This window comes from Nelusetta ayraudi, unplaced genomic scaffold (genome assembly GCF_046127955.1).
Source record: "Nelusetta ayraudi isolate G7.1 ecotype Tasmania unplaced genomic scaffold, CSIRO-AGI_Nayr_v1 ptg000021l, whole genome shotgun sequence".
Taxonomy (NCBI): domain Eukaryota; kingdom Metazoa; phylum Chordata; class Actinopteri; order Tetraodontiformes; family Monacanthidae; genus Nelusetta; species Nelusetta ayraudi.
The window spans coordinates 2,005,001-2,030,263 of NW_027466071.1; the positions used below are offsets into that span (position 1 = coordinate 2,005,001).

General features: G+C 49.5%; 1 protein-coding gene across 5 annotated transcripts in view; it reads left to right on the forward strand.

The window, feature by feature from the left end:
- The window catches only part of myt1lb (myelin transcription factor 1-like, b), a 98,511-nt gene that overhangs the window by 62,918 nt on the left and 10,330 nt on the right, over positions 1-25,263 (forward strand). For 4 of the 5 annotated variants that reach the window (XM_076027593.1, XM_076027598.1, XM_076027594.1 and 1 more), the window contains exons 4-13: positions 1,543-2,027; positions 4,371-5,546; positions 8,693-8,827; positions 12,111-12,201; positions 14,493-14,600; positions 15,547-15,707; positions 16,668-16,975; positions 21,082-21,324; positions 23,071-23,192; positions 24,610-24,678. In XM_076027593.1, the coding sequence (XP_075883708.1) occupies positions 1,543-2,027; positions 4,371-5,546; positions 8,693-8,827; positions 12,111-12,201; positions 14,493-14,600; positions 15,547-15,707; positions 16,668-16,975; positions 21,082-21,324; positions 23,071-23,192; positions 24,610-24,678 (2,898 nt within the window). The remainder of the gene's footprint in view (positions 1-1,542; positions 2,028-4,370; positions 5,547-8,692; positions 8,828-12,110; positions 12,202-14,492; positions 14,601-15,546; positions 15,708-16,667; positions 16,976-21,081; positions 21,325-23,070; positions 23,193-24,609; positions 24,679-25,263) is intronic. The other variant, XM_076027597.1, reaches the window with a different exon arrangement.

A 25,263-nucleotide genomic window follows, 5' to 3' on the forward strand; every position in this document is an offset into this window, starting at 1 on the left:
ACCCCCTCCCCCGACTCACCTGTCCTCACTTCCTGCCAGCTCGTCTGCCTTGGCAGGCGCTAACCTGCCGGGACCACTCTTGATTTATTTGCAGAGGGCCTGGGAACGGAAGGGGCCGGGGTGAGTGGCATTTTAATGTGCTTTTGAGATGTTTGGTCACAAGCACTATTGATCACGGCGTCTCTGGCCGCACACCCCTTCTCTTCCACTTCCCCACTGTTCCATAGACCCCCAGCACTGCCCAGGGGAAGAGGTCTGGCTGTCAGGCAGGGAATGAGTTTCCATGTGGGCTTAGATTAATGAAATGAGGACTCTGTTTGCAGGGGCTACTAGAGGTCAGACCATTAAGGATTCCCTGGGCTGGGTAAGATTGAGCCTGCCAGCTGACGGGACCCTGGCTGACTGATGGGCGGCAGGATGGATAGGTTCTTGTAGTGCGGGGACGCACGTGGCCCGGAAAGTCAGTCCAGGGCTGGAGCTGCACTTTGAACAACAACGGGCGCTTCTTTTCGCTTTGCCGCCCCGTACCCATTCATTCACATCAGGTCTTACTATAAGTAGCACAGAGCCGGGGAAATGTCCAGAGGTTGTAAAAATCTGAGCCAGGGATATTTCACAGGCGAGTGAACATGCCCAGAGCGTGTTGAGCTCCCTTACACTCCAGCATGGACAGGAGGTTTGCTTGATGGGGCCCAAACGCTCAGCAGAACTCATCGCAATTCTGACTGCAGCCACGCAAACTCATACATAAAGATACAAACAGCCACACACACGCAGCGTGAGTGTGTGTGTGTGTGTGTGTGTGTGTGTGTGTGTGTGTGTGTGTGTGTGTGTGTGTGTGTGTGTGTGTGTGGGTCTGGAGGGGGGCGAGGGGGCAGCTGTAGGCGCTCTGAGATTTGACGAGTGAAATGGATTAAACCTCTGTGATCAATAGCCTGAGCGAATACACAGATTACCAGATTAGGATCTGTCCCCCCCTGCTGCCAAGGGGGAGCCAGAGAATACATTAAAATCCAAGGGGCCTCCACAAAAATTCAATTAATCAGCCTACAGGTTGCCTCTTACAGTCAATTCCAGACGGTGCGGCCGTGTGGTTTTTTTCTTGCCGCGCTCACTTCACATTAAGACGGGAGCGTATCGGTGTGAAACAAAGCTCGCGCCAAGATTTTTTTTTTCTTTCGCCTGCAGAACCAATTTATGATACCAAAGTGGAAATGAATGTGAAAATTTACCGGATCTGCTGCTTTACGTGCCTGAAAAGTCTGGCACTTTTATCCCCTTCCTTCCTGTTTTCTGGGTTTAAAAAAAGAAGAAGCGTGTTGTTGTTGTTGTTGTTTCATAGTAAATGAGCGCTGCATGAGTAATTTTGTTGGTTCCGCAAAAGTTTCCCACTTCTCCCCCTGCAGGGAAACTTTAAGGGCAGCGAGAGGCCGCTGCTCGCCTCTTGAAATTCTTTGTGTTCTTGTTGTGGCGCTCTCGCTCGCATGCAAATTGGCACGGGCGTTAACAGCTAATGTCTGCCCTCTTCTCTCTTCCCGCCAGTGTGTACGGCTGCCCCCTGGCCAAGAAGAGGAAGAGTCAAGACAGACAAACCCTGGAGAGCTCCCCCAAGAGGAGCGCCAATCTAGATGACATGGACAACTCCACCATGGACGAGTGCTACGAGACAGACGGAACCGAGGAGATGGACGACAGGGAGGAGGAGGAAGAGGAGGGAGCGGTAGAGGAGGAGGAGGAAGAGGAGGAGGAGGTAGAGGAAGGCGAGGTGGAGGAGGCAGAAGAAGAAGAGGAGGAGGAGGAGATGGAGGGCTTCGTGGACTACAACGTTGAGCAAATGGAGCACGAAGAAGGGGAGGTGGACAGAGGGGAGGAGGAGGAGGAGGTGGAGGTAGAGGAGGAAGAAGAGGAGGAGGAGGAGGAGGGTGATGAGGAAAGGGTGGAGGAGGCGGAGGAAGACGATGAAGCGGTGGAGGAGGTGGACTATGAAGAAGGGGAGGATGACGACGGAGAGCAAAGTCAAGGGCAAGGTGAGGTCCCGTCGTCACCATGTGGTCGCGTCACTGTTTGTCAATGTTTGCACCAAAATCCCAAAACGTATTTTTTTTGTACTTTCAAAATGTCGCCTCAAACATCGCACACGTTGCTTGGCTGATAACAATCACAGTTTTATTTGCTGATGATGTCACTAAATATTTTTGTGTCCGAGACACCTTTCACTTAACAAGTGTGTGGTTATGGCTTTGATGGTTACTTGGGGATCTTTCAGATATTTTCCATCAGATTTATATACCATGTGGCTTTTACATAATCTTAGCTGATAAGCCAATAAGGAAGGATTTGGGCATAAAGTCCAAATACTGGCTGCATTGTGCTTCAGAAGAAAAAATGCTGTGGCTGAAACCACGTAATGCAAAATGATCCGTCTGTTAGTTTAACGGGATTAATGCATTCATTTGTCAATTGTATTCATATACCTTTTGAATTTTACCTCCTGAATGGTATTGTATACATTTATATATAAATGAAATAAATAAAACATTTTGAATTAGAATTATTAGATTTCCTAAACTCATCCAATAAGGATCTATAATGTACCAACATTAGTGGAGGGAACTGTGTCACAATTATTATAACAAAAGATTCTTTTGTTGTTTGTTCTTGTGGATGTGACTTTTAGAATCATTACAAGTGTTGGTTTTTTTTTGGTTTGTTTGGGTTTTTTCTTTTTCTTTGCTTTTCACAATAAAACCACCGTCCTGGTCCGCCACCAACCCCCACTTGCCCACCCAAGACCAGATTTGGCAGGTTTTCTCTCCAGTAGACTCGGCTCTGCACCCCCGCATTGTGATTGGACCTGACAGTGCCTTCAAATCCAATTAAGAGTGACGCTCCGAGAGAGGAGTGTGTTAACCGTGTTTGGCGCGGCCGCGCTCTTTCCACACAACGTGTTGACGCGCCGTCGCACCACCCCGTGCTCAAACATCAGCTCCAGACTGGTGTTCATTAGAGCCTGCAGCCGCGGCCTCCTTAACCCCTCATCACGCCGCCGCAGCGCCCTCCTCATCCTGTCAAGAGCCTCTCTGTCCACGGGAATTAGATGATTGCCGTGTTTTGTTGATAAGTGCCACACTCGTGTAGGATCTCTTGTTCTGGTCGCCGGCGCTGCCAGAAAAAAAGGTATCCGTGTCCGCGTTGGGTTCTCCAAATCATGCCCATCACCGAGCCTGAGTGTGCGACCGTGTTTTCGCGGAACAGGAAGTTTCAGCACCATTTGATTCGTGAGCGGAGACGGGTGGAAGAATTTCCTCACGTGTCCAGTGACTGAACCATCACCTGGCAGGTTACAATCTCCAAACACGGATTAGGGTTCCTCAGCAGGAGGTCCAATCTCTGACACTCATCAACTAGCAGTTCAGAGGAGGACAATCTGATCTGATTTGGTCTGGTCTCTGTATTCAGTCTTCGCTCTTCTAAAAATAGCTTTTGCCTCGCCGTGTTTCATACTACCAACAAAACTTGTGGCTCAGGAGGTTCAGAGACGACTGTCAAAGTCAGCTCCCACCGCTGCCTTTGCCTTCACTCAATACCTTCATCCCCAGAGAACTCATTTGTGGTTATAGAATTTGTGTTTGTGTGTCCAGGTGTTTTCATACACTCCAGGTTCAGAGGATGATTATCACTTCATTTTCACAACTTGCACCGACGATATTTTTTTAAAATTATTGATATTGTTATTTGGTGATGGTTGAGGGTCATTCACCATGCAGGAATGTAAGTGGCAAAGTGACCCGGGGGCTCCAGCAGGAAATGTGAATGGAGAGATTGGTGCTTCCAGGAGTGAGTGCTTGAAATTACTGACAAAAGAGGTTCAGTAACCTTTTGCAGCCTGTCAGAATCAATTAGGCCCTGAAAGGAATTCTGAAGATACTGATGATCAAATGATGAATGATGGTTTCTGAGTGTTGCACATGGAGCATCGTATTATCTTCAAAATTATATGCGCTTTGCAATTTGAGTGTCTTGATGAACATAGTGAGTAATAATGAAAAATGTGCATCACTCTGCATCTGTTTTGCAGTGCCCTTCAGGATTTTTATTTTATTGATATATCCAAAAAAACAAGGGTTATAAACAAGAGAGAAGTCCCTGGTTTCTATTCTTCCCTCTTGGTCCAAACCTCTATATTCAACTTCCTGTGCTGATTCACAATTCAGAACACAAGCTGCTGTTAAGACTCTTAAAGTAAATTATTAGGGGAAGCAAAGAGTTCCTTATCCAATTTAGATGGACCAAGCCCAGAAATCTGATTTGCCAGTAAAATAGAACGGCGGAAATGAAATTACAAGACGTTTGTTCTTTCTTTCCTACAGAGGACGATCAGATGAGCTGCAGCGAGGGAGCCGAGGGCGATGGCGGAGGTGGCGGCCGCGGCGGCGGCAATGCCAAAGCTGGCTCCATGGCAGAGAAGGACGACAACAACAATGACGAGTACGAGAACTACGATGAACTCGTCGCAAAGTCCCTGCTCAACCTGGGGAAGATCGCGGAAGACGCGGCCAACCGAGCCATGACGGAGTCCGAGATGAACAGCAACTCCTCCAACGCCGAGGAGGACGACGACGAAGAAGAAGATGAAGACGAGGAGGAGGATGAGGAAGAGGATGAAGAGGAGGAGGAAGAAGAGGAGGAAGACGAGGAGGAGGAGGACGAAGAGGAGGACGGGGATGAAGCCCAACGGGGCGAGCTGAGCTTGGACGTTGACAGCGACGTCGTCCGAGAGACGGTGGATTCCCTGAAACTGCTGGCGCAGGGCCACGGCGCCGTGTTGGCCGACAATTTAGACGGACAGGAGTTTGAGGACGGCACGGCCAACAACGGGAGTGAGAGTGACTGCGCTCATAACCGGGAGAACGCGCACGTTGGGGGCAATGGACAAGTCAAACCCAACGGGCAAGCGGAGAGCAACGACGAGGAGGTGTGCTTGAGCAGTCTGGAGTGCCTACGGAACCAGTGCTTTGACCTGGCGCGGAAACTTAGCGAAACGAAATCCGCCGACCGCAACGGATCATCCCAGCAGAATCACTTTTCGTGCGAGGATACCAATCAGCAGCCCCAGCACCACAGCTACGCCGACTTCCACCACATCCAAGACAGCCGGCGGATGCTCGAGCGGAACTACTCCGACATGGACAATCTCATGAAGCTGGAGGAGCAGCTGAGTCCGCGCTCCAAGGCCTTCTCCAGTTGCGCGCAGGACGACCGCTATCGCCCCAGCCACCGGGACTTTGACGAGGACACGGCCTCGGTGACGTCGGACCGCTCGGAGGAGGTCTTTGACATGACCAAGGGGAATCTGTCCCTGTTGGAAAAGGCCATTGCACTAGAGTCGGAGCGCGCCAAAGCAATGAGGGATAAGATGGCGGCCGACGCCGCCAGGCGGGACGGCGTGAGGTACAACCACGAGGACCACGGCCCGCGGCACGGGTACGGCGTCGAGCGCAAGGCCCGACTTCCTGACGGATTAAAGAAGCCTTTTTACCATAAAGGTGAGTCCGACGCAAACTGGGCCACCGTCGTGGACTTGATCTTCTCGAGGATCGACGGGTTGATCTCATTGAAGAAGCTCAGGTGGAACGTTCCCTGCTTATGAGCACCGTGCACTCCGACTACCCTGCTACCAGGAGGCGAGACAGCCTGTGTGCATTCTGGGAACCTCAGCGTAACCCCGGGGACAAGCTTTTTTAGCCAATTTGGAAATTCGCATCTCGGTAGCAGCGGGAGCGGCAGCAGCAGCTTATGTTGTTAAAATAGGCCAGCATGGAAACATCAGAGGGTAGGCTTGTCAGGCATAAGTAAAGGCAATCTGCACGGCCTGTTAGGACCGCAAATCTCATCCCTTCCACGCAGCTCGGGGTAAAGCTGCCTATTTTTAAACGCCACGAAAGCGCCGGGGAGATGAAACTGCAAAACGGAGACCCTCGTCAGGAGCGATGGGGATAATGAATCATGTTACGTTTCTTAGGGTCTCTTATGACCTCCTGTTTGGATTTATTTTCACCACCACCACCACCACCACCACTAGCGCCACAAAAGGACAGGGAAACAGGTGATAATAATACGAAATAAGAGGAGTCGCAGTCAAGTCGCTGTGGCATTTGCAATGGCCTAATTGCAACCTTCCATATTATCTCCTAATTTTTCCCTCCCACCACATCCTTCATTGCAACAGTAATCCGACTCAAACGGGGGTTAAATCCTTTCCTCCCCAAGCGAACGCGCCAAATGAGACCGAGGAATGAGAGCGCGGTTCAATTCACCGCGGGCTAATAAAACACCTCAAATGCCACGCGACTCGCAGCAGGTATATATTGCAACTTAAATGCCACACAAATGTTAATTCCGAGACCCCCCCTTCTTTTTTTTCCCCCTCGGCCCGCGTGCCTTGCTAATGTCAGAATAATGAGAGGACGCGAGACAGTTGTGCCGCGATAACATCTTTCCTGCGGCAAGATAGTAGCAGACGCTCGTTGACCAGGGTCCCTGCGTGATTCATAAAACTGGGCACGGCAAGGGTGGAGGAGGGGATGGAGGGGATGGAGGGGGAGGGACTCTGAGAAGAGGCCAGTATCCTCGGAGAAGCACGTGCGAGATGCAAATTGGACAGTATTAGAATGACCGATAGCGAATGATAGGCCCACTGACTGCACATTAATTATCCAGAGATGGTATGGTAATGGGGGCCATTTGCTATGCAAAGTGCAGACCGTCCCCAGCCACAATCGATATCGACTGCTTTCTAATGTTCCCTTCCACTCGGCCGCCTCACCCTCGGCGGCGACGGCGGCAGCGGCGGGCGCCGCGCCCGCTGCCAATCCCACAACGTCCTGCGTCTGGCGAGAGCCGGAGAGGTTATTTTTCCAGCGCTTCCGTTTGAACACTCAACAGTCGGCAATAATGAGCCTCTGAAAGACGCCGCTCCACCTGCTTCTCCGATCGGCGCAAAATTTGCCGGCGTTCGTTGAACTCAACGTGAGGCAGCAGATTTCCCGACCGGCGCGCGCGCGCGGCCTCTCTGGCGCGACGCAGATAGACGGCAGCCGCGCATGACAATGAGGTCGTTTGTCCTGATGAACGAGACACGGGATTTCATTTTGGCGACTCAATTGTGAACATAACCGCCAGTGCGTGTTGTCCCACCTCTCAAAATCAATCCTGTTCGGCTCGTCCTCAACCTTGGGATTTGCGCTGTTTTATCTAAATCTGTTGTCTAAACAGAACCATGCGGTCACATCGCCCGAATTCTTGAATAATCGCATTGGATAAAGTGGTGTTATTCTCCCACATTTCCATTGGTTTTGAATGGTGAATACCAAATGTTATTTCTGTTGACGCTAGTGTTGAACTTTTCTCTCCTGGGGTTGAGTCCAGGGAAGCATTGTTCCAAAATATGTTATGCATTATCATTTCTTAGACCATTCAATTTAGACCCTCTTAACGTATCCAGTTGCGTGCGCTAATGTAATGCATTGCCAGTGTCTCAGCGTCTTTCTGCAGTTGGGCGTCCGTGGGTGGGCGGCACAGTTTCTTTTGTACAGTTTAAACTATGACAGGGCAAAAAAAAAAAAAAAAGAGGATCCATGCTGTTATTAATCAGGTTATGGCTCAATCGAAGTTTTAGAGCTTCAAGTTCGAAGCTCGTCTGTTGTCCCGGACAGAAAGCAGAAGAAAATCTAGCCTGTCCCAGTGTGCCACAGGGTAAGACCACTCCCTTGTCTGCAGTCACAGCAAAACATTACAGACTGTCATTCCAGCGACTCCGTATTGATTATAGAATCTAAACACAAAAATGCGAGTCAATGAATGGATATTAAAATGCTATTATTGCCTGGTTAATGTTTTCAAATTCTATGCGGCTGGCTGTGCTCAGAGGAGAAACCGTGACCTTGGTTGAGAGTCTAAGTGCTTCAATGGTGGATGGTTACATCTGCATAAACAGAGCGAGTCAGCTCAGCGTGACTTTGCCGTTTTGGGTTTTTTTTAATTGGTTTTGTTTTTTTAGGGGGTGGTGGTAACTGGATCTGATCTGAATGTTCAAGGATTAGAAGAACCAGATTTTACAGTGGGAAAGACAATCCCATCTGGTGTGTGTTGTGTCTCTGAAGGTCACCCACAAGAGGGTTTAAAGTCTTTTACAAGTCTAGTAGTTGAGACAACATTGTTTTTGGTATCATGGTGTAAACTTATAGGTGCAAAGTTTGCAATTTCATAATAACTTTCAAATGATGATGATTTCCTGCAAAATATATTTTCCACACTATACGTAGTTTTTAATTTAACTTTTTTAATTAATTTTGAACTAATTACCTTTTGTCACGTTTGTTTGAGCCTATATTTGAGGTTGTTAAAGGAAGAGAAATTTCAAATGTCTTCCCAAGTCCCTCCTGAACTTTTTTTTTTCCAGTTGGTTTAATTAACTAATTATTTTTCTTCATAAAGGAAAGCTTCACATCAGCGTCCATACGTTTTATTTTTACATACATATATATATATATATATATATATATATATATATATATATCTTCCATTCCTATTCAATCTCTCTGCACTGCACTGCTTTGGGTTTCCACAGTGCCTGCGATGCTTTTCCGTGCACCTCTTGCCTGATCACGGCCGTGTGATTCCTCTCCGACAGATGCTTCGCGTGCCGACAAGAAGGAGAGTCGATGTCCCACGCCGGGCTGTGACGGCACGGGTCACGTGACCGGCCTGTACCCCCACCACCGCAGCCTGTCCGGCTGTCCGCACAAAGACAGGGTGCCTCCTGAAAGTAAGCGCTGTTGCCGGGGAGGGCGGGGGGTTGAATCCTCTCCCACTCTTTCGCTCGGCATGTTTCCTGTGCTCGCTGTGGTGTCTCGCTCATTGTGCGTGCTGTGGACTTGCTGTCGTGACTGGACCTCTCCAGATATTGTGGCGCTGTGTTGAATGTGTTGCGCGAGGTCACAGCTGCACTTGTGTTGTGACCTTTTGCATGTGCCGATGGTTTTGCTTGATGATTGCCTGCCTAATGTGCTGTGATGATGAGGTGGGAAATACGGTTGGGCTTCAGTGGTGTCAAGCCCCCCCCGGCCCTCCGCCCCCCCCCCTTCCTCAGTCCGTTATCTCAAAACATTGTGTACATATACGGCCGGATATGACTTATGGGTATGGGTTGAGAATAATTAATTTACAGAGGACGACGACGTCCCCATGAGTGAGCTCAAACTGCCATTTAGAAGAAGACAGTGACTTCAGGGCAGACCTGGGTCTTTTACTCCTTTAACGAGCCATGACCTCATGCTGTCAGTGCCCATGCAGTGATTGCTGGAAGGATCACTGAATTAAGTGACTGCTTGCGACTTTCTCTACAACCAGATGGACTTAAAGAACCTGAGAAAAAAAACCATTGCTGTCAGTATCATGACTGTGTGTGACCTCCTCACAGCATACGCGGAGAATTAAAACCTTACAAAGAAACTGAAATGGCGCAAACTCTGACGGACTTCTAGCTATTTAGCTCTGCTCTTACTCAAATGAAAGACAGTTTAACAGCTACAGAGGCAAAAAAAAAAAAAAAAAAACGTGCTCGTGGTCACTCTGCTCTCTTTGGAAACATTTAGCCCTTCGTCAGCAACTTCGCTTTGTTAGCATTAGCTTCAAGTAGCTCTCACTAGGGTTGGACAGATGTGATTAGCATTTGGGTCGTGTCAACCGTAGTTAGTGTTATTTCAGTCACTCGCTTTAGCCAAGTGTCAGATTTACTTAATTTAGCTGAAATCACCCCCGATCATGACATACAACTTTCAGTTAGCCCTCAGTAACTCAGTTCAGCTGCTATTAGCATCAGTTAGCTCACAATAAATTTACCTTTATGATTGGCTCATGCTAGCTGGCTACACCTGCCAACACAATTGCAGACAAATGTGCAGTGCTCGTGAGCATTTCTTGAAACCGTTGGATGTTGAATGTGCCCATCGCAATCATTTATCAAGTTTTTATACTTGGCGTGGACACTCTTTTACTTTACTATTATTATGGAAAGAAAATATTCAAATGTATCACTGTGGTTTTTCATTAACCTGTGGAACTTCTCGTGCCAAGTGAGTCTGAATACTCTTTTTTTTACTGCCCCCTAAAAAAAGAAAAAAGCCTAAAAATGCTCACAGACCTTGATGACACTGAGCACGCCTGAGCCATTCATTCCGCGCACCTCCGTTCATTTATTTGTATTCCTTGCTCAATTAAGTCCCGCTGAATGGAAAGGCGATGTCACGTCCATGGAGCCACAGATCAAGTGAAGTGGCAATAAACATTATCCTTGGATGAATAGTGAGTTTTCCCAGTCGAGCCTTTCGCCCCGGCTATTTAGTCTCATTCACCTTGTGCCAACGTCTCGATGAAAGACCCTTTACGCGTTTCATTACCCGCGTGGCGAAAATCAAGCCATGGGCCTGCAACGACTCGGCGCTCGCTGCAATCAAAATAAAAGAGGTCGCTGTTAATCGCAAAGAAATTAGTCACCATTAAAACCGGGCTTGTAAAGACCAACGGTTCTTCTTTTTTCTTTTCGAGTGGGGACACATGACCTTCGACCCCTGCCAACCTGGCCGTTACGTGAAATGACTCGTTGCGGAGCAGTGAATTGATTGTCGCTAGGGACGAAAGAAGAACTGAACACATGAGCCAGACTTCCGTCTCTCAGTGAAACACGCGGGTATCGGCCGCGTCGCTCCACCGCCTTCACTTCAATCGGCCGCATATCCGTGGTTTCCGCCCATACGGTCCCATCCGTAGCTCCGCGCTTCGCCACTTTTCGAAAAAAGCGGGGGGGGGGGGGGAAAGCGGGGAAAAAAAAAGACACAGTCTCTCTCTGCCCCCCCTATTAACGCATTTGCTGCATGGAATGGACAATGTATTATTAATGGGGCGCCTTCGCCTAATTCGTCTAATCACGCGGCGCAGCCAGACTGATCCCAGGGAAATTAAATTATTTCTCCCATTCATTCCCCGCTCCTGTTTGCTCGTTGTTGCTCATTTCTCGGCCGAATGCTAAAATATTTTAATCACCGCGGCGCGCTGGCCCCCACCCCGCCCGCCATCGCCCGCCGCAGTGATATGCACGCCCAGTGGGCGAGTGATTCGTCCCTTTGCCACCAGTCTGCTTGTGTGTGCGCAGAGTGCAAGGCAAATACGGCAGGGTGGAGGGGGGGGGGGGAGTGTCGGGGAGTGTTGGGGAGTGGGGGGGGGGGGGGGGGGCATGCATAATGCATGGGCTTGTGGCACGTCGAGGTGGCAGGCTTTGTCCAATTACCTGCGCCGGCCGCCAATTAGTATGTGAGGGAAGGAGGATGATGAGGGGTTAAAGTTTAAGGGGGTGATAATGACGGCGCTGGAGCCGAAGGGGTTTCGGGGGTCTGCGCTGGAGACGACCCCTTCCGCATGCCTGCGGTGCTCCAGCGGCTCCTCTCGGACACCCATAGATCATTAATCTAATTGGCCGGTTGCCGAGGGGATCCGAGACAGTTATGGACTGTTTTAATGGCAAATGGTATCGAAGACTGCGACTCTCCAGCCCCCGCCGACGCGCAGCTGATAACAAAGCCCACTCTGTCAGGGAGCCGTGTTCCATCCGTCTGCCTCCCCCATTGATTTTGGGCGGGCGGGCGGGTGGGGGCGGGGTTGGTGGGGGGGGGGGGGGCTGTGTTTTGCATGATTGCTAGCTGTTGGCCGCGCCGCACTCCGCATGCACAAAATCTCCCTCCATTTCCCGTCTCTGGCTGGCTTTTGTCCTGTTAAACTTAAATGACGTCTTTTTATTCATGACCGTCCCAATTCCATGAATACTAATTTGAAAGGGCCAGTTAAGTGGAAGCAATATGGCGGGAAACCTCGCCTGCCCTCTCAAACTAGTGTTCATTAAAATGAAGAAGAGGTCATTTGGGTTCAGACGGGCTTATTTCTTGATGATGTTTATAATGCCAAGCTCCTCAACGCACTAATAGAGCTCACGCGTGATTGCGACGGCGGCTCCTAACCTTCCCTGTCTTTCACTCCTATCTCCTGTCTGCGTGAAGTTGTGGCTATGTATGAGAATGTTCTTAAGTGTCCTACGCCTGGCTGCACGGGACGCGGCCATGTCAATAGCAACAGAAACTCCCACCGAAGGTAAGTGTTCAGCCCGGCCGCATCAACGTCCTGGCTCTGTTGCACCCTCCAGACTTTTATTTACGTACTTTTCCCCCCCTGAAATGATCTTTTCTTTGCCTTTATTTATTTGTTTGTCTTTATAGTGTTTGTATAAGAGTACAGTGTGTTTTTTTGTCTTGTTTTTAGTTGCTTTTTTTGTTTGTTTCGGACGTGTTGGACAAATTACTCCAAATATTATGTATTGCCAAAAATAATTAGTGGTGGGACTTGATTAAAAGAAATCATCAAATTAATTATGGGCCTTAATTAATCGTAATTAATTGCATTTTAATCGCATATCGATATTTGTTGTTTTGCGACTCTGCTTGGTTGTGTTCAGTGCCTTCACGTTCGCGCTTTGCATTTAGCTGGTACTGCGAGTACTGCAAGTAATCCCAACTACGAGTCGTTCTGTACTGCATAAAATAAAACGCAATCATTTCTTTTAATGCCGCGTGCGTTAATTATCGATTTATCGTGATAAAGTCTCAGCCCTAAAAAAATCATATAACAACATCCTCGTCTCCAGATTGTTACACAATTCACTGCTTTCTCGTTACGTTTTTGTTACCGTCACCAAAACAACCACCCAGCTATGACTAAGTGTTCTAAAACAAAAGAGGGTATTGTTGCAAATGTTATTGCAGCTTATTAGACACCGACGGAGCACACTGGAAGCCTGCAACAGTAAAAAAAAAAAATATATATATATATATATATATTTTCAAAGCAGCGAAATCATTAATTACCAGTTCATGTGTTGCGCTTGTCAGCCCCTCACTCCTAACACAGCTCTTACAGATTCCAAGTTCAAGGCTCCTCTGCAGATGAACTGAGACTTTTTTAGAACTGCAGCAATTATCATTCATCAGCTCCCGACAACAAAACCTGCCGTCTATCAGGTGCCTCTTTGGAAGCAGAAACTGAAATAGCATGACACTCTTGCCGTCGCCGTCAGCCGGGGCGAGGTGGCTCTGAAAGAAGGGTGTCACCCCACAGCAGATGCTGAGGGAATGGGCCGTAGCAGCAGCCATTAGCACCTTCCTGCCGCTCAGCTTGGGTGACAGGAGAGGTGCGGACCTGGGAGAGTCAGAGTTCCTCCGCTGCTGTGCCAGGTGACGCGGCCGCGGTGCAAAACGGCCGCGGACGGAGCGAATTTCGTTTTTTTTTTGTTTTGTTTTGTTGTTTTTTTTTACCCCGGCAACGGCCGAAGCGCCAGAACTCCCGCCTCCAAATGCGAGACAGCGCTCGTGCACGTTTGATGCCAGGTGCTCTCACGAGCGCAGCTCTAGACTGGCTCCAGGCCACTGTCAGGGAGGATTTTTTTTTTCTCCCCCCCCTGCCGCCGCCGCCGCCGCCGCCGCCGCCTGGCACAAGTGCAGCTGACAGACTGGATGGAGAATAATAGAGGTTAAGGATAACAACCTGAACCTTTGTCACATTTGGTCAGTTGCTTGTCAGGAGGAGGTATGACTGCCCTGACACTGGTCAAAACGGACCTTATAGATGTCAAACCTCACTCTGACTATATTTTCCGCGCACGTGTGTGTGTGTGTGTGTGTGTTTGAGGGGAACAAGATGCGGCGCGTTAGGAAGAAAAAAAAGAAAAAAATCACATTTGCCCATATGTGAGTATTTATATTTAGAATATCAAGCCACTCAACTGGAGAGTGGTGCAAGCTGTCACAGTTCTGTCAGCGTGAGATGCGGTGATGAAAATGATGTTGAATTCACTGAGGAAGTCGCAATAAAAACTCTATTGAGTGTTGCTGTGTAACAACAACTTGAGGCGTTCTCTAGTTTATCAATAGCCAACTGAATAAAGTAATTCACTGATGAACAAATATCAGATGCCGGAAGTCTAACAAAAAAGAACTCAACCTTGCCACTGGCTAACACTGTGTTGGTCTCAAGCTGTCACTCAACAGTGCATGCCGCTGCAAATTTACGGTTATTATGTGCTCACAATATCGCCACGATTCCGGCTCCTTTACGGATAAATGACTTCCGGCCAACCGCGGCTCGATCAGAAGGTGGATGAAATACATGGAACAGACGGAGCTCGACGGAGATATTTTTCAAGTTTGGTTGATGCCGAAAATCATCAATGGCCGGACAGATGTGCGCCGGCTCCGTTCAAGCTGGCTGAGAGTCGCTGGAACTGGCCAGATGTCTGGCAGCGCATGCGTTGGTTGGCGGCGTTCTCGCCCAGAGCGGGGTGCGAAACGGCACCGTCCCGCGAAGCCACTGAAGACTCTTTGTCTTTGCAGCCTGTCGGGATGTCCGATCGCCGCGGCCGAGAAGCTGGCCAAAAGTCAGGAGAAGCACCAGGGCTGCGAAGGACCCAAGCCCAACCCGACGTCCGATCGAGTTTTAAGGTAGCGTTTGCCTTCACCGCCTCTTTCCGCATCACGGTACCGAGACATTCTCTGTGGGCCCAAGCCCAGACACGGGGTGGAAATCCAGCTGACAGACAATGCAAATAGGCCTGCTGGCCATCGAGAGCGCCTGCTGCAGAGCAAGCGTGTTGCTGGAGAAATTGTAGGAGCGCTGCCCAGGTAGAGACTGTGCTCTTTTCCTTTTCTCCTCACGTTTTGTGAAACTATTAAGATGTCGAGTCTCCCCTTTTTTTTGTTTCATCTCCGTGCACACCTGTCCCCTGAGAATACTTCCAAAGGACTGTATGTTCGTTGCTGTGCACGCTCCCGAAGGCGCACATCTTCGTTTTATTGGATTTTAAGAAAATTGGCCCCATTCATCACAATGAAGGCAGAGCTTTAGCAATTTTTTTTTTATTATTATTTATTTATTTATTTTTGCGTGTGTGTGTGTGTAAGACTCCCTTTGATAAGTATGAAAATGCAATGATAAGAAGTCACAAGCAATTGGGAGCATCATATGTACATGGAATTGAACATCAGAGGCGCAAAATCTTACATTTCATTGCTGGTCGTAAGTCGTGGAAATCAAGTGATAAAAGCAAACATGAAAGTATGAAAAAAAAAAAGGCTGTAATTAAGTGAAGTGTTTTTTTTATTGACTACGCACGACAAACACTTTGAAGCGGGCTCCCGTCGCTCGGTGGAAAACATCCTTGCCGTGTGCGAGCGAGGGGGAACGGCGTGGCCCGATCACCCGACCCACCGCCGCTCTCTCCAAACTCCAACCCTGCCAACTCAAACCCAACCTTTAAATCCCCCCCGAAGTTTCCTCTCCTCCGACTCCCAACTTCCTCCCGCCTGCTCGTTCATTTCCCAGACCTGTGTGCTTTGTCAAAGAGCTGGACTGTCCACAGTGTGGTTACCAGAACAATGTCTCCACCAGCACGCCGCGCTCCAACCTGGCCAAGGAGCTGGAGAAGTACTCCAAGACCAGCTTCGACTACAGCGCCTTCGACGGGAGCAACAGCCACCAAGTGTACGGCAAGCGGGCCATCGCACCCAAAGTCCACGGACAGAGAGACACTTCGCCCAAAGGATACGATGGTACACCAGCCTGGCTGTATTTTCCAGACTTTTCTAATGCATTGAACTCCATCATAAGCAGCTTCAATCTAGTGGAATGCTCTATGAACATCACTAGTGCAGGACAAGCAGTGAGGATGAGCTGAACACATTATGGGATGGCTCTGACAGTCGTTGAATGTGATTTGAATGAATATCAAGTGTGCAGTGTGCAGCCATCGTTGCAAACGTTAAATGCTTTAAAAAAAAAAAAATGGCAACAAAAATGTTAACGTTTCTAAACCAAAGCTTTGTGTTGTAACCACATTCAGTTGTGTGTGCTAATCCATGAAAGAGTTAATTAGCATTATCGTTTATATTGCAGGTTTTTAGTGTGTTCACACAGAATTTTGCACATTTGGAATTCTTTCAACACACTTTTCATTAGACATTGGAAATGGATTTCATTAAACACTAAAATGCTCTCATACTAGTTAGGCACATCTTGACTGATTCTCATGCACTCATAATTGTCGCAGTGCATTCCAGATCATTATTTCATGAAGGCGGTTATAATGGAGTTCAATGCAGAAATGAGCAGGTGACCACAAACTTTTGAAAATTGATTTCAAATAAATATATTTGTACAATTTTAGATAATTAGTTGTGGCAGACAGGCTTTTAATTTAGCGTATTTAATTTGGATTAGAACGTATGGTCAGGTCATTTGAAGGGAAAACAAAATTGAAAGACGTCCCTTTTGCAACTGTAATGTGAGAATATTAATGCTGATATTAATATTAATGAAGATTTTTTTTCGCAATTCTTAGAAAAAAGCTTGAAAAAGCTAAGATAAATGTCAAGATGTTTGCAATATATATATATATACATATATCGCAAAAGTGAAACTATTCCACATTAAAAACCCAACCCCACCCAGTTTGCAACACAACATACTGAAAGCCATAAACTCCATTTCAACACTGGCGATGCGTTCCCCAGCCAAACGCTACTGCAAGAACTCCAGCTCGGCCAGCAGCACCACCAGCACCTACGCTCCCAGCAGCAGCAGCAGCAGCCTGAGCTGTGGGGGCGGCGGCGGAGGAGGAGGCGGCGGGGGAGGCGCGGGAGGAGGAGGCCGAGGGGGCGGAGGCAGCAGCGCCAGCAGCACCTGCAGCAAGAGCAGCTTCGACTACAGCCACGACATGGAGGCCGCGCACATGGCGGCCACGGCCATCCTCAACCTGTCGACGCGCTGCCGGGAGATGCCACACGGCATGGGCGGGAAGCCGCAGGACCTGTGCTCGCAGGTAGGGGGAGTGAGAACTTCCACCACCGGGCCCCCGCAAGGGAAAATAGAAAATTATTTTTTAAGGGTTGATTCAGTCTGTTCAGATGCACTAGCAGTCAATAGTCTGGACACTTGCTTCTGATTCAATGAATACAATATTGACATTGTAGATTGTCACTCAACACTATGAAGGAACACATATGGAATGTGTACTAAACAAAAAAGTGTGAAATAACTCAAACAAGTTTTATATTTTAGATGATCTAGAATAGCCACCCTTCATATAAAATATATATAACATAACATATTTAGGTATTTAACATGTTCTATATTTGATGCCTTCAGTGTGTATCTACCGTGTAGAAAGTAGTCAAGATAAAGAAGAAACAGGTGTCCAAACCTTTGACTGCTAGCGTGGGACTTGCGAGTTCTTTGGCGCGTAGTTGCGCAAATGGTTTTGCCGGCGCATGAAGGAGGTCTGTCTGTTCCACCGAGTACCTGGAGAGAACCCACAAACACACACAGGGAGAACATGAAGACCCTCCCAGACACCCGAACCACAGTGGAGAAAACAAAAAAGCCCACCAACCCGCTGCTTATCTCCGGCCGTCCGCCTTTATATTAAACGCCGGCTCTGAAAACTGACAAAGCACGGAGGGATTTTTCTGCTGCGCGCTGACATGCACATTCCATTAAAGCTCCTCGGCCTGTCTGTGTCTTCACACTCGGAACTCGGCGGGCAGTTTGTGTGTTTTTTTTCCACATGAAGAGATCTGATAAGAGCAGGAACGGAGCCGTGGTCTGACACGGCGTGAGCCCAGTGTGTCACTTCTGAGGAGATAAGGTGACAGCGTTCCTGTATTATCTGCACCTGGACGCCGAGCTGGAAAAATGGTGGTGGGGTCAGGGAGGGTTTGGGGGGCGGTGAGAGCGTGAGCACAGCGGAGGGCCAACGCCCACACTTGATTCTAATGTTGACGGTAGGGACTCCCACGATGTCACGAGGAGGCTGGTTTTGCTTGTGGTTGTTGCAGCAGGGCTCCGCTGGAGCCCTTTAATGGTTAAGTGGGAAAATCCCGAAGCATGTCAACCTGTCAACCCAAGGTAAAAAAATAAATCCTTATGCTTTATCCATTGACTGTGTGTAGAGATCACCCACTGGTTTGCGAGTACCAAAAGACAGAGGTGAGAAAGGAGAAAAGGAGGGATGTGAGTGAATGGCACAAGGAGATCAGCAAGGCACGAGTGAAACTCCTGAGGGTCACAAAGAAGGTAGAAGGACAGAAGCAGGAATTCTAGAGAACGAGAGAACCTTAAAAATAAACCCGCAAATGAACAAGACAGGAAGCAGCACACCCCAAAAAAAGATACAGGTTTCTCAGGAATTAAAATGCAAGAAGAAAAAATGAAGTGGGTTTCATCAGTGAGGGCTTAAGCGTGGAGGAGGAGGAGGAGGAGGTGTTGGGAGGGAGGGGGTGGGGGGGGCGAGGGGGGGAGGTGAAGAAAGGCTCGCAGGAGGAACTTGCTTCAACTCTTGGGAGAGAAGCAGAATAAAGTTGGCAGGGAGCAGCGCCCGGAGCGGTCAGGACTTCCTCTGGTCCCTCCTCATTCCATCGCCTGTCCTTCTCCTGCTCGGGGCCAGGCGGCCAGGATGCATTCAGGGCAGCAGAGGGAGACAGGGAAACTTCAAGGCTTCTTTCTTCTCCCGCCTTTCATCTCAACACCTCACCTCGTGGCACCCGCTGTTCCTCAAAGACACACACACACACACACACACACCTTCTCTTGCCGTCTTAGCTTATCCAGTTGTCTGTTTGTTTCCCCGTCTCTCATTCTAATGTTTAGGCAGCACTTCGCTGCTGTCCTGCGTCTGTAGGCACGATGCAGATGGAGTTTTACACTATACTTCGGCCTCGTCAGCAACCGGAAGAGATTAAATGTATCATTTATTTGTCTTCAGACTGACCGTTAGAAAAAAATCAAGTGAGGGATATTCTGCTTACAGATTACATTTTGACACAAGTATTCAGAAATTAGCAAATGACCTCTTGTGGTTTAGGTCCAGTCGCACCAGGCACTTCCATGGCAACGGGGGTCAGCGGTTACCGAGGACGGGGGTCGGGCGGTGGGGATTTTTTTTAACGAGGGAGGCGGGTGCTCGTCGTCCCCGTTAATTCGATACGAAGGGGTTGGGTCGCATTAATGGCGCGGTGACATGCGAGGCGGCGGCCGACACGGAGAGGGCGGCTCCCCCGGGCGCACTCACTCACTCACCCGTCACGTGCCACCGGGTCCCCTCCTCCGAGGTGGCGACCCCTCCGCTGCCCCAGCAGTCCCTTCTCATTTTCTGCTCAGCAACCCCACCCCCACCCCCACCTCCTCGAACTAATGCACATTGAGTGGATGCTTGAAGGACACGCTTCCGAAGCTGAAATCTGTCGCCTGAAATTCTGGCAAGGAGGCGCTAATACGCTTTAGCTAGCTTAGCCTTAGCTTAGTACCGTTTTCTGTTTATTTCACAATTTGTTTTGTTTTTCAATCCGTTGACTGAAATTCTGGCATGGAGACGCTAATGCGCTAACGCTAAACGTGTCTCGCTTAGCCTTAGCTTAGCACTATTTTCTGTTTATTTCACAATTTGTGTTGTTGTTTTTTTTTTTAAATCTGTTGGCTGGGATGCGCTAATGCTCAACATACACTTTCTCGTTTAGCCTTAGCTTAGCAGCATTTTAAATGTTGCTTAGCCTTAGCATCGCACAGTTTTCTATTTATTTCACAATTTGTGTTTTTTTTTCCGTTATGACTCGCAATGTTTGGTTGTGTTTTTTTTTTTTTTTTTCAATTTATAAAACAGTGTTTTGGGGGTTTTTATTTTTTTATTCCAGTCCTCAGTTCAGCTCTGTCTCAGCTCAGTCGGCCCGGCACATCTGAGTCAGTTGCCGCGCGCACACCGTCACGTGGAGGTGTTGGGTTCAGGCGCCGGGAGAAACACCCCCTCCTCACCCCCACCGGGGGGCACTGTCGGATGGAATCAGCGTTGGGAGTCGGGCGGGAGGAGGAGGGACGAGGCTACAGACGGGGAGGCTCGCGCCAGCAAAGACCTCCGTCCTTGCGCGAGAGCGACAGGGGGGGGGGTTCACAGGAAACTGAAGCAAACTCGCTACTAAACAGTCGTTCCCGCCTCTGGTTTCCAGCGACTCGCAGCCTCTATTTTTGGATGTTGCAGCGGGCCGAGCACGAGCTCCACCCTGCCCCCCCCACCCCCTGTCAAACTCACCCCTCCTCCCCCCCTGCCCTCCCGTGATGTCGCCTCAAATTAGCCTCACGCGCGCAACAAACACACAGTGGGACGCACGCAGTGCCCCTGACCGCGCGGAGGACACGGCGGCGGGATGGAGCGGGAGAGGAAGGGGGGGAGGGAGGGCCGCGCTCATCCTTTAGGCCCGATGATCTCCCGTAATCAGTGGCGCACTGCACTGTGGCCGCACGATCCAAGTGTCTAATGTTTCCTCTGAGACGGAGGGAGGGCGGAAGCGGCTTTAATCGGAACGCAGTCGCAGGCATTTCAGCCCCATCTTTGTGAAAACGTTGGTGTCCAGCAACACGGTGGAGAAGTGGCTCGAGTTGCCGCCTCACAGCAAGAAGGTTGTGGGTTCGATTGCGGGTGTCCTCCCTGTGTCTGCGTGGGTTCTCTCCAGGTTCTCCAACCTTCTCCCACAGTGCAAACCCCTGCGTGTGAGGTGCACTGGCAACTCTGACTGTAGGTGTGTGTGTGTGAGTGCGAATGGTTGCCTGTCTCTGTGTGGCCCTGCAATGAACTGGCGAATGGGGGAGGATCTAGCAGACCCCCATGACCTTGACTGCAGGAAAAGGTGGGTGTTGAAGATGGATGGATGGATGGATGGTGGATGGGTGTTTTTGTCCAGGCTGTGATCGACGATGTGCCTCAATGTTTGACTGCCCCTCTAATCAGGAACTCTCTCTCTCTCTCTCTCTGTCTCTCTGTTTCCTTTATCCCCCCCGCCCCGCCCCGCTCCCCCAACCCACACACAATCATCACTTCCACAACGCGCAACAACCTGACCCTTGACCCCTGACCCCGCCACCACCCCAACCAACACGCAGAGCCCCGGTCTAGACGTTGACGAGAACGGTACGCTGGACCTGAGCATAAGCAAACCCCTGTGTGGCGGCGGCGGCGGCGGCGGCAGGGGGGACTCGGTGCTCACCCCTCTGGAGCCCATGTCCCCCCAGAGGCAAGCCGCCCTGCTGGGCTCCCGCTGCTACGGCATGGGGGACGCCGCCGACTGCTGGGACCTGCCAGTAGACTACACCAAGATCAAACACATAGACGAGGACGAGAAAGAGGTAAAAAAAAAAAAATAAATGAAATGAGATAAAAAATGAAAAAAGTGGTGGGAAGAAACTCCTCCCCTCCTAAAGTGTCGGGGAAACTCAAAGCAGCCGCAGAGTCGAGTTCCGTGTTGCTCACCGCCGCCGCCAGACTTGGATTTTGTTGGTTTTATTCATTTGGCTGCGAGAGAGAGAGAGACGGATAGCGGCGGAGGCTAACCATCGTTAGCGAATCATGAATCAGCCGCATACGATCGTTTATAGATCGTTCATTCCGCTGTCTGCTCAATATGTCTCAGCTCCCCTGAAAAAAAAAAAGATGGTTTCCCCTCTGAGTCGCTGATTAAACACAACGTCTCCAAGTCAAACATTAGCATTTCCCGTCTGATTGTCTTTCTCACCTCCCCGTCTGGATCACAGTTGTACTCTAAATTATTGCAAAGCCCATCGCGGGGGGGTTCTGAGAAGGAAAAAAAAAAAATCTACATGTTAATCGACGTCGTGGCGCACCAAGGTTGCTGTTCTGTTTGTACCGCGCTTCCCAGCATGCTCCACTGTGCGTTTTTTTTTTTTGTTTGTTTGTTGATGTTATATTTTTTTTAAATTTTTCTCTCCTCTGCAAAAAAAAAAAAAAATGAATTATGCAACGCGGCACCTTGGGAGGGAATCGGGAATATCTCATCTCATCAAAGAGCGCCTGTCGGTGTGTGCAGCCACATGCACAATACACTACAATGTGAATATTCATACGGCCGCCCGTGTCTCTCTGGGAGTGTCTGTGTCTATATGCCAGCTCCCTGCCCTAGCCTAGTTAGCTCTGCGCTTCTGTATGCATTGCATGTGCCATTCTCTCCCTTCCTTCCTTCCTCCCCTCCCTCCTTCCTTCCTTCCTCCCCTCCTCTCCTTCCGTCCTTCCTTCCTGCCCGTGCTTCCCTCTAATTGGAGATACACTCGCTGGCTGCCCCGGCTTCGTTCGCTCCCAGACAGCTGGAGTGCCGGATAAATTGGGCTGTTTCTGGACCCCGTCTCTTTATTATGGGCATTACTGTACGTACACTGCGAGCACAGACAGGGGAGAGAGAGAGAGAGAGAGAGAGAGAGAGAGAGAGAGAGAGAGAGAGGTTTGCGTTACTGGCGCGGCTGTACTCACTGCAGACAAAAGCGGCAGAGGCGGCAGGCGGGAGGTGTTTGGCGCTGCGTCACAGTGCCATCTAGCGGCAGACCGGCGCATTGCAACCCGAGGGACAGCCAGCCAGCCAGCAAGCCAGCCAATTCCTGCGAGTGTTCTGTAGGCGCAGGGCAACACAATAATGTCCTTTGAACACCCACGAGTGAGCAGCGGCAGCGACACACACACACATATACACACACTCACACACCCGCGCACACTTTGCACACACCGCTCGCTCGCTCGCTCTGCGGCAAGTTATTATTTCCTCCCTGGGATTATATTTTTCAGCTCCGCCAGACTGACAGGTGAAGCTCTGTCGTCGCACGGGCACAACCATTAGCATTCAAATTGACAAGACTCTGGTTTGACAGGTGTGTGTGTGGGTGTGTGTGTGTGTGTGTGTGTGTGTGTGTGCGTGCGTGCGTGCACGAGAGAGAGAGAGAGAGAAAGACAAAGACGCAATGAAGCTAAAAGAAAAGCGAGAATGTTGGCGGTGGAAACGGTTAATAAAACAAGTCTTTTTCTCTCTTCTTCACTCCTCCCTCCACCTCCACCTCCTCCCACCCCACCACCACCACCACCACCACCAGCCGGACGACCTGGACCCCTTCCACGACCTGCTGGACGACCAGTCCTTCACCACCGACGTGACCATGGCCAGCCCCAAGCCCAAGTACGTCCAGTGCAAAGAGAGTAAGAAGGACCTGATCACGTAAGAGCCTCCTTCTGCTCCCGACGTGTCCCGGTGTCCCACCACCACCACCTCCACCCACCTGAAACCCCACCCCCCCGAAACCCATCTCCTGCTCTTGTCCTCCATCCTTTTCTTTTTGATCCTTCCCTCCGCTTAGCCTGCATTGCCCCCCCCACGCCGCGCTGCTGGCTTGCTTACACGACTTTGAGCTTTGATCCGTTGCTTCGTCCGCTCGGGGTCGAGAGGGCCGGCAGCTGCTCACCGACGCCCTCGCTGTAGCCACCCTCCTCCGCCACCTCCTCTCTTTCCCTCCCTCCCTCCCTCCCTCCATTACACTCCAGACAAGTCGCCGGTGTTTCCTCGCCATTCCGAGCGTAGCGGCTGCCGCCATCCGAGACAGTGAAGCTAAACTGGAAACAATGAGAAACCAAGAGTGAAAAGCAAAACGATAAAAAAAAAACCAACCAGACAAAGAAAAGGCCGTAATTCTCACACTTTCTCCTCCTTCCCTTTGGGCTTATGAATCTGTCTATCTTTCCGGTGGCAGATGTCCCACACCGGGGTGTGATGGAAGTGGTCACTTGACGAGCAATTTCGCCTCACATCGAAGGTGTGACTTCCTCTTCTTCTGGTGGATCCTCGGTTCATTTCTCTTTATTGTTTTCAGCTTACCTCGACGATGCTGTCAAACCCCGCCCACCTACCCCCCACCCCCAGCACCCCCACCCACTGGCAGAGTGTCTCTCTCACGTGTTAGCCCTTTGATGACCGACAACCCCGAGAGTGTCAGGTTTTCGCAAAAAAAGCAGCAATAATAAGGACGGAGAAAATTGAATTAAGCGAGGAATCCATGCTAATTTTTGAAGCTAAACCCTGGGATGAAAGCATTTCTCAGTGGGCCGTGTGTAAAGCCCTCTAAGCTGATGTTATTCACTCCTCCAGGTCCTTCCTATAGCGCGATTGTTGACTAAGCGTTTACCATTCAGAGCGGCAGACGGCGTAATTGGCGTGCAGGGAGAGGCTGGAGGACTGAATACTATCAGGCTCGGGGATGACATGGCCGCACGAACAAGATCAGGTTGCCAAATAAGCTGCAATATTAAAAAAAAATAATAATAATAAATAAAAATACCTTGTATGTTAATTTTCTTCTTAACAAAAAAAATAAAATGATGCATGGTCCAATCATCCCTCTGAGAAAGAGGGAGTCGGGGAGTGAGGGAGTGGGGGGGGGGGTTAACGTCTTTAAACCAACTCCCTGCACTTGCATCATGGTTTGCGTCGTGTGTGCATGCGTTGTGTTCATACGTGTGTGTGTCGATGCGAGTGTCCTTTATTTCTTGAATTTCTTTCCTTTTTGTTGGCTCCTGTGTTTTTGTCGTCCGTCTGCTTTCACTCTGTGATGGAACTAATTTTCCGCCCATCTATTTCTCAGTCTCTCAGGTTGTCCTTTGGCCGATAAAAGCATTCGAAGCATGCTGGCCAACAACGCGCAAGAGCTCAAGTAAGGCGTGAGATGACTCACTGACATGCATTATTTGTGTGTCTCGCTCAGTTTGTGTGTGTGTGTGTGTGTGCGTGTGTGTGTGTGTGTGTGTGCGTGTGTGTGTTTTTTTTGTTGGTCCGGGGCAAGGTCACCCCCTACTGACGCCTGCGGTGCAGCGCAGCGTGGACCGACCGACCGACGCGATGGCGGCTGCTGCGTTCAGGCGCATCGTGTTGTTTGCAAACTCGCCTTTTGAAGTCAATCGGCTTGGCCTCCATGTCTTCCATATGTTTGTTTTTTTGTTTGTTTGTTTGTTTTTTTTGCATCTTCAAGAAATCTCTCGGAGGCGTTTTAATCATAGCCGGTTACTCCCACCGTCCCCCTTTGAGACTGGAATCAAAGTTCGGTGTTGCACGCCGCACACAAAGTCTGCCTGATCGTTAAACAGCTGACGGTTAAAGTAAACGCTATGGCCGTCCTCCCACAGTGCTGCAGAACTCACAAGCACATCATCAATGTTGATGAGTCATTTGAGATGAGTTCATCATCATAAAGCAAAATATAAAGCAAATATAAAGCATATGTATACATATATATATATAT